Raw genomic sequence first — 8,636 nt, 5'->3', positions numbered from 1 at the left:
TTTCTTTCTTTCTTTCTTTCTTTCTTTCTTTCTTTCTTTCTTTCTTTTTCTTTCTTCTTTCTGCTATTGAGCTGTAGGTCTTTCCTATACATTTTGGAGATTAATCTCTTATCAGGAATACAGTTTGCAGATATTTTCCATTCTGTACGTTGTCTGTTACTCTGTTGATTGTTTCTTTTGCTGTGCAGAAGCTTTTCAGAAGCTTTTTAGTTTAATGTAGTCTCAATTGGTTTCTTTGTTATTATTGTTTGTTTCAATGTTTGTTAGTTTTGAGTTAGATATTTCATTTTCTTGTGCATTGTGCAATATCATTGAAATCATTGCCAAGGCCAATATCATGAAATTTTCTCCCCGTATTTTCTTCAAAGAGTTTTGTAGTTTTAGGTCTTATGCTTAAATCTTTAATCGATTTTGAGTTGAGTTTTTGCATGGTATAAGTTGAGGATCGAACTTTATATTTGTTCATGTGGATATCCACATGCTGGGGGTAGGGATTCTGGTGAGAAGGTGTTTTCATAATTATTTGCTTGCCTTGGTGAGACTGGTTACACATTTGCCTGGGGTGCAGTCCGTCTTTAGTTCTTTTCTCTTTCTTTCTTTTTTAATGTTTCTTTTAGGGAATGAGAGCATGGAGCCTCTTATTTTGATGTCACACTCTACTATTTTAAATTTTAAAAAATAGATTTACATTGATCTTATAATTATCAAAAGACAGCAAAGCTGATATTAAGTGGTCTCCTGGGATGGTAGGTCTTATGGTGTGGTGTTGGATGGAGTCAAATAGAGCCAGATTGAATAATAGAATAAAGGCTTTGAGCTAGGGACAACCAAACAATGCAGAAGAAGAAGAAGAAATTAATGTTTTTGAAGAATTGACAAAAATATATTAATGCTCGCTTTTAGGGTATTAAATCAGAAAGTTCTTAAGAATCATCTATGGGTGGCTATAAACTAATTAATACCACACAAAATAGCCTTATGTCATAACTTCTGCAGGAGATAAAAGATATTTTATAAATGGTTTAACATAAAATCAATGTAATACATTATTAGAATGAATGGGAGAAAAAAACATCTTGTCAAGAAATGCAGAAAAGTTATTTGACAAAACTAACACACATTCATGACAAAAACGCTCACAAAACTAGGAGTACAAAGGTGTTTCTTGAACATGATAAAGAGTATATGGAACACTCCCAGCTAAGATCATACTCATTATGATAGACTGCAATTGTGCTGCTTAAGATCAATAGTCTAAGATGCCCACTTATATCACTGCTATTCAAATATGCCCTTATTAGAGCAAGTAGGCAAGAAAAAGAAAGAAAAGACATTCAAATTGGAATGAACAATGTAGAAATAGTTTGATTTTCATATGACATAAATCTCTATGTAGAAAATACCAAAAAATTCATACACCAAAAAGAAACTATTAGTTTTAATAAACAAACCCAGCAAAGTTGCAGGGGAAAATATCAATATGCAAATATGATTTGTGTTTCCATACAGCAACCATGAACAATTTGTAAATGAAATTAAGAAAACTATTTACAACAGGATCCAATTAAACTGAGGAGTTGAAAGACATGTACACTGGACACTACAAATTTGCTGAAAGAAATTCAGGAAGACCTAAATAAATAGAAAGATCTTGTTAAGAGAGCACTACTACTCAAAGTGATCTACAGAGTTGATCTAATCCTTATCAACAGTTCAGTGACCTCTTCCTTTTATAGAAACAAAAAATTCATATGGAAATGTAAGAGACCCTGAATAACCAAAACAATATGAAAAAGAACACAGTTGAATGACTCATACATCTGTGATCAATTCATTTTTTTTTTTCTAAAGATTTTATTTATTTATTTGAGAGAGAGAATGAGAGAGAGAGCACATGAGAGGGGGGAGGGTCAGAGGGAGAAGCAGACTCCCTGCTGAGCAGGGAGCCCGATGTGGGACTCGATCCCAGGACTCCAGGATCATGACCTGAGCCGAAGGCAGTCGCTTAACCAACTGAGCCACCCAGGCGCCCCTGACCAATTCATTTTTGACAAGGGTGCCAAAACCATTCAATGAAGGAAAGAATAGTCTCTTCAGCAAATGGTGCTGATCCCACTGGATTTTCACATGAAAGAGAACGTATTTTGAGCCTTCCTCATACCATGTACCAAAATTAACTCAAAATACATCAATGACATAATTAAAGAGTTAAAAGCCATAAAATATTTAGAAGAAAAGAAAGGGATAAATCTGCATGGACTTATTTGGCAATGAATTTGTAGATATGACATTGAGAAGATGAGTAACAAAGGAAAAAATAGACAAATTGGACTTCATTAGGATTAAAAACCTCTATATCAAAGGACATTATATAGAAAATGAGAGGACAACCTATCAGATGCAAGGCAAGTATGTCCCCTCACTGCCACCTTTTAGCTTCATACTGGATGTCCTAACAAAAGTAATGAGACAAAAAAACAGAATAAAAGGCATATAGATTAGGAAGAAAGCAATAAAACTATTTTGTTTGCAGATGACATGATGGTCCATTCCGAAAATCTGAAAAAGCCAAAAAATAAAAAATAAAAATTCCTGGAATAGAAAGCAATCATTGCAATGTCACAGGATATAAGTTTAAGGTATAAAATCAATACTTTTCTTATATATTAGCAATGCATGGGGGAATGTGAAATTAAAAGCACATGTAAAAACCATTTACATTAGCGCCACCAAAAATGTGATCTTGGGAATAAATCCACAAAATATGTAAAGATTTATATGAGGAAAACTACAAAACTCTAATGAAGGAAATCAAAGAACTAAATAAGTGGAGAGAAAGTCCATGTTCATGGATAGGAAGAGTCAATAGTGTCAAGAATTTGTTCTCTCCAAATTGATCTATACATTCAATGCAAGCAAAATCAAAATCTCAGCAAATTATTTTGCAGATATTAATGAACTGAAAATTTGCATGGAGAAGCAAAAATCCTGAAGAACAAACACAATATTGAAAATGAAGAACAAAGTTGGAGGACTGACGTTTTCAACTTCATGACTTACTATAAAGCTACAGTAATCAAGACATTATGATATTGGCAAAAGATTAGACAAATGATAAATGTAACACAATAGAGAACCCCAAAAGAGATCACACAGATTTTGTGAACTGCTGTTTCACATAGGAGTAAAGACAATAGTACAGAGAAAACATAGACTTTCAAAAAAGTGGTGCTGGAAAGATGGATATGTGCACACACAGAATAAATTAGACTCATACCCTGCAGCCTTCAAGAAAATTAGTTCAAAATGGACCACAAGCTTAAATATAAAATGCAAAAGTATAAAAATTTTAGAATATGATATCAGAGAAAATCTGGATGAACTATGGTTTGATGAAAACTTTTACCTATTTTTTTAGTTATTTTTTTACATTGGAGACGAATTCAGTTCTATTTATCTAAAAAAGCATTTATTTCACCTTCACTATTGGCAGAAGGAGGAGGTGTACTTAGGGAGTCCCTTTGATATTTTTTCTTTTTTTTTATTATGTTATGTTAGTCCCCATACAGTACTTCATTAGTTTTTGATGTAGTGTTTCATGATGATGAAAACTTTTTAAATGAAAAACCTAAGTCATGTTCTATGAAAGAAGGAGTTGATAAGTGTGCTAAGTTGAAAATTTCTGTTGTGGGGGCACCTGGGTGGCTCAGTCAGTTAAACTTCTTCCTTTGGCTCAGGTCATGATCCCAGGGCCGTGGGATGGAGCTCAGCATCGGGCTCCCTGCTAGCTGGAGCATGCTTCTCCCTCTGCACCTCCTCCCTGCTCGTGTTCTGTCTCTCTCAAATAAATAGATAAAAATCTTAAAAAAAATTCCATTCTGGGCAGGCGCTGTCAGGACAATAAAAAGAGGAGCACAGAACAAGGGCAAATATTTGGAACAATCCTATCTGTTGAAGACTGTTATTCAAAATATGCAAACAGTTTATACACACAAATATACATAGTATACAGAGAACTCTTAAAATTTAACAATAAGAAAACCAATAAATTAAATGGGGCAAAAACCTTCCCAGATCCCTCAACAAAGACCTACAGATGGCTAATAAGCATATGAAGGAGACACACCGCAGAGACATTTCCCCAGCATCTACCTCAGCCTCCAGAAGGCGTGCTGCCTCCTACTGGACCAGGACAGCAACTGGCACTCTCCTAGGCACTAGCACCTCTGGTCTGGCATTGGAACCCTCCTAAATGACCATATCTCCCCACACCTAGAATGAGGGATGAGGATGACCTTGGTACTGAGACCATGTTTTCAATGAAGAAAGAGATTCCCACCACCTCCACTTGCCTCTTCTATAAAACTATTATACACAGAAGTCCTGGATCTAGATGTTGGTGCTACAGTGCGTTTTGAGAGCCTCAAGGGCAATGTGGGTTATTGTGGTAGTGACTGGACACCTACAGCTGTCTTCACATTCATCTGTGATTATTGAAAGTGTTTATATGGTAGGATGTGTCCTGAGGTCTCAGAGAAATGACTTCAAGGCCACCAGACACAATGGATATGAGCACAGTGCAGAGGGCACTGAGCTGTCCCAGGGGCTATTGAGAACCTCTTCAAGACAGTGAGCTCTAGGCCACTGACAGGAGGGTGTATTCAGTAAATAGCTGACTTTCATTTCAAGGCTGTCTAGGCTTTCATGAGCAACTGTGTTCACCTGCTTTCCTTTCTTACCTCTCTCCAGGAATTTGAGAATTTCATTGCCAAGTTTGGAGACTCTGGTTTTGTCCTTGTGGCCCTGGGCTCCATGGTGAGCATCTGTCAGTCCCAGGAAGTTGTCAGGGAGATGAACAGTGCCTTTGCTCATCTGTCTCAAGGGGTGATATGGAAGTGTAATCCTTCTCATTGGCCCAAAGACGTCAAATTGGCAGCAAATGTGAAAATTGTGGACTGGCTTCCTCAGAATGACCTCTTGGGTAAGGACTGTTCAGGTCTACTTCTCTCTTTCCATTTATTATCTTTAGGTTTACACTGGACAACCCCACGAGCATGAGAAAGGGCAGCTGGTAGCTAAAGGTAATCTTTAGAGGACAGGAATGGAGCAGCCAGCTGGAGTTCTTGGGAAACCAGACTATGTTTCCCAAATGGATAAAACTGCCATGTTTTCTTCTTTCTTTCTATTGCAGTCCTGATACCTGCTTCCAGAAGTGATTGTCATCAGGCTCTTTTGACCATACCATATTTGGCACTCAACAAGGTTACCCAAACTTAGTCAAAGACAGTTTATGGATTCTGCGATCACATACCAAGGGACATGTCGCCACTGTTTTCCCTTAACTCTTGAGCATCTATTAGGCCCCATGCCACTATAGAAACACCCTCACACATATTGGTTCATTCTCCTTTGCCCCAAAAGGTGTACTCATACTTTCACAAAGTTTTGCTGACAGTGTCTGAAGGGTGTGCCAAAACACCTGAGTGTCAAGCTGAGTAACCTCTCAGCCTTAGCTGGTTATTTTGTCCATCACATTCTCTAGTAAAAGAGAGCTCCTCACACCCCTTTGTCCTTGCGCAACATTTTGGAGTCCCTCAGTGCCACAACCACTGACTATATCAGACATTCATCCCCAAGATTATGGCTCACAAACATATTGGGAACTTAAGATAGAGGGTTCTGCACATTTATTCACAAGACCTGGTATAGGGAAAGGGATTCTGACTTTCAAAGAAACACAAATAGATTCTGATGCACATCCCTATTGAGAGGCAGTTTTGAGATGAACTCTTCATTATTAGCACTTGTTTTAGTTTTCTCTAAATAAGAGTGGGATGAGCACATAGGAACTGGAAATACTGAGATGGGTGATCCATCATTGCCTACTTTAGAGGATTTCTTGTGAAATTGAGGAGAAATGACATACAGTGTAAGTTTGATGAATGCCACATGAGATGTGATGTCAGTAAAAGTGTTAGCCTTCAGATAAGAGGGAAATGAATGGGCAGTGAAAGGGAGAGCATGAGACCTGCAGAATGAGAGATAGAGAAAGAGATAGTAAATCATACAAACAGAAAGAGAGTGACACTGGGAGAAAGTAACAGTGAGATAACAGACATAAGAGGAGCAAAGGGAGAGACAGAGTGGATAGATAAGGATGGATGGAGGGATGGATGGATGGATGGATGGATGGAAGAAAATGCTGTGCTTAGTACTGTTCTCAGCAGCTGTCCCTGGGTTCTGAGTCTTAGATGGATTGATTTAGAGGAATCTCTGTATGGAGACAAGACCAGAATTTTGTATTTTGGGAAATATGTGCCCTTGAATGTGCCCTAAGCTAATTCAGCAAATCCTTTTTCTCCAACATACTTTAAGATCCCTTTGTATTTTTTTCTGCCCTTGATACTTTCAAAGATGTTCTGAAAAATTTCACCTTGAAATATTCTGCTCTGTTCCTGATTTGCAACAGCTCACCCACGGATCCGTCTCTTTGTCACTCATGGTGGATTGAATAGCATAATGGAGGCCATCCAACATGGTGTACCCATGGTAGGGATTCCTGTCCTTGGAGAACAGACTGAAAACCTGGTCCGAGTAGAAGCCAAAAAGTTTGGTGTCTCTATCCAGTTGAAGAAGGTTAAGGCAAAGACATTAGCTCTGAAGATGAAGGAAGTCATAGAAGACAAGAGGTATGGAGCTCTCTGGGCTTGTGTTCACTTAGGCTGAATGAAGACATCCAACACAAAGGGCACTGTGTGTCACTTTTTTTGCAATAAAAGCTGAAATTTCCAAGATGTGGAATAGTATGTGTGTGATGCTAACAGCTGACTTGTTTACTCTGAGAGCAAGACTAGGCACTTCAGATTAGATGTTGAGAACAATTTCTCCCTAAGGGTTGTGAGGACTCTGACCTACTTACATAGGGTCTGTGACAGGTCTTATATTTTGGGACTACTGATAGTAGAATTACACTGAGCAGGAGGTCACCTTCCTGTCCCCCAATATGCTACAGTGTTTCCTGCCTCAGATGGTTTATCAGTGCTGCTTCCTAAGATATCCTTCCCTTCTCTTCACAGACTTAGCTCCTTCATACAGTTGGACTCATCTCCAATATCCTCCCCTCAGAGAGGCAGGAGGTCTTTGTGTGACAGTTTTAAATGTGTTCCCCTCTCCCACCCTCTTCAATCATAATTCATTTTTCCTTCTTAACACTTTTCAGGATCATTGACTCCCCATTTCTTTCTTTTTAAATTTATTGTTTGTCCCCCAGAAAGTAGAGAGTCAGCTCCCTTGAACAGCCCAGTGTGTCTCTTGTTTTCCCCTGTGTTCCCAGGGCCTAGTACAGGGCCTGCCACAAAAGTAAGTTGGGATGAATTTCTGTTAAGTGAGTCAGTAAAAGGGCTCATGTTCTCTTATGTAAATTGCCATCCAGCACAATGATGAGATAACCATGATGGACTGAATATCTTATTAGGGTCTCAAGGACATTTACCTTGAATTGGATGTATGTTACATCACATATATTCCTATACACTTTTTCCTTTATTGTACCATAAGTGTCCTTGGGTAAAGACTTGTCCTTACAACTTAGTCACCTTTTTATAATTTAACACTTTTAGCCCTAGGCATGGATCTTTGCATGGAAAGACCAGTTAGAACTTTTCAATGGGACCCAGCTAGTCTGTGACAAGGCCAAGCTAACCACTTTTCTTGAAACTGAGTCTTTTGTGCATATGGATGAAAGTGTGTGTGTGTGCGCGTGTGTGTGTGTGATACGAGGTCTCTAAGACTTCTGAGAGCACGTGAGTAACACCCTGCCTCTGTCTCTGCCAACAGGTACAAGTCAGCAGCAGTGGCCGCCAGCATCATCAGGCGCTCCCACCCCCTGACCCCTGCTCAGAGGCTGGTGGGCTGGGTCGACCACATCCTCCAGACAGGGGGTGCGGCACACCTCAAGCCCCACGGCCTGCAGCAGCCGTGGCATGAGCAGTACCTGCTGGACGTCTTCTTGTTCCTGCTGCTGGTCACCCTGGGCACCCTGTGGCTCTGTGGGAAGCTGCTGGGCGTGGTGGCCAGGTGGCTGTGCGGGGCCAGGAAGCTGAAGAAGGCCTGATGGAGGTGCAGCCTTGACAGGTATTTGGGGAGCCACTGGTTGTAGAAGGCTTTCCCCAGCACAGGACACCCCTGGTGGTACTTGACAGTGGTGCAGAAATATCTCCTCACTGTTTCTGCCTCTGTTTGGAAATTGTTATGAAGTAATCTTGGGATTATTTTTTCAAATTGTGGTAAAATATATATTTTATAAAGCTTACTATTTAGCCAGTAATCATACAGTCAGTGGCATTGAGCACACTGACATTATTATGGAAATATCACCAACACCCATTCCAGAACAGTTTTCATCTTCCCAAACTCAAACTCCACTCTGATCAAACAGCAATTCCTCATATCCCTGCTCCCACCACCAGCCCCACACCCTGGCAACCCCAGTTCTACTTCTGTGTCTATGAATTTGATCTCGGCTTTTTGACTTGCCTCTGTTCAGGGGTCTCCTCACTCAGACCCAAACCTTCAGCAGACAGCCCCACCGTCCTCCCTACTCTGTGTCTAGACACAGGGCCATGCTTACTTCATCC

At 39.8% G+C, this 8,636-nt stretch overlaps 1 protein-coding gene across 2 annotated transcripts in view; it reads left to right on the top strand.

Annotated features, from left to right (window-relative positions):
- LOC116639216 (UDP-glucuronosyltransferase 3A2-like) overlaps window positions 1–8,113 on the top strand; it is a 29,198-nt gene extending 21,085 nt beyond the window's left edge. For both annotated transcript variants that reach the window (XM_032415388.1, XM_032415389.1), the window contains exons 6-8: window positions 4,750–4,981; window positions 6,470–6,689; window positions 7,837–8,113. In XM_032415388.1, the coding sequence (XP_032271279.1) occupies window positions 4,750–4,981; window positions 6,470–6,689; window positions 7,837–8,113 (729 nt within the window). The remainder of the gene's footprint in view (window positions 1–4,749; window positions 4,982–6,469; window positions 6,690–7,836) is intronic.
- The last annotated feature ends 523 nt before the right edge of the window (window positions 8,114–8,636 follow it).

The sequence above is a fragment of the Phoca vitulina genome, unplaced genomic scaffold (assembly GCF_004348235.1).
Source record: "Phoca vitulina isolate PV1807 unplaced genomic scaffold, GSC_HSeal_1.0 scaffold17, whole genome shotgun sequence".
Lineage (NCBI taxonomy): Eukaryota > Metazoa > Chordata > Mammalia > Carnivora > Phocidae > Phoca > Phoca vitulina.
This window is presented reverse-complemented; position numbering and strand designations above follow the sequence as displayed.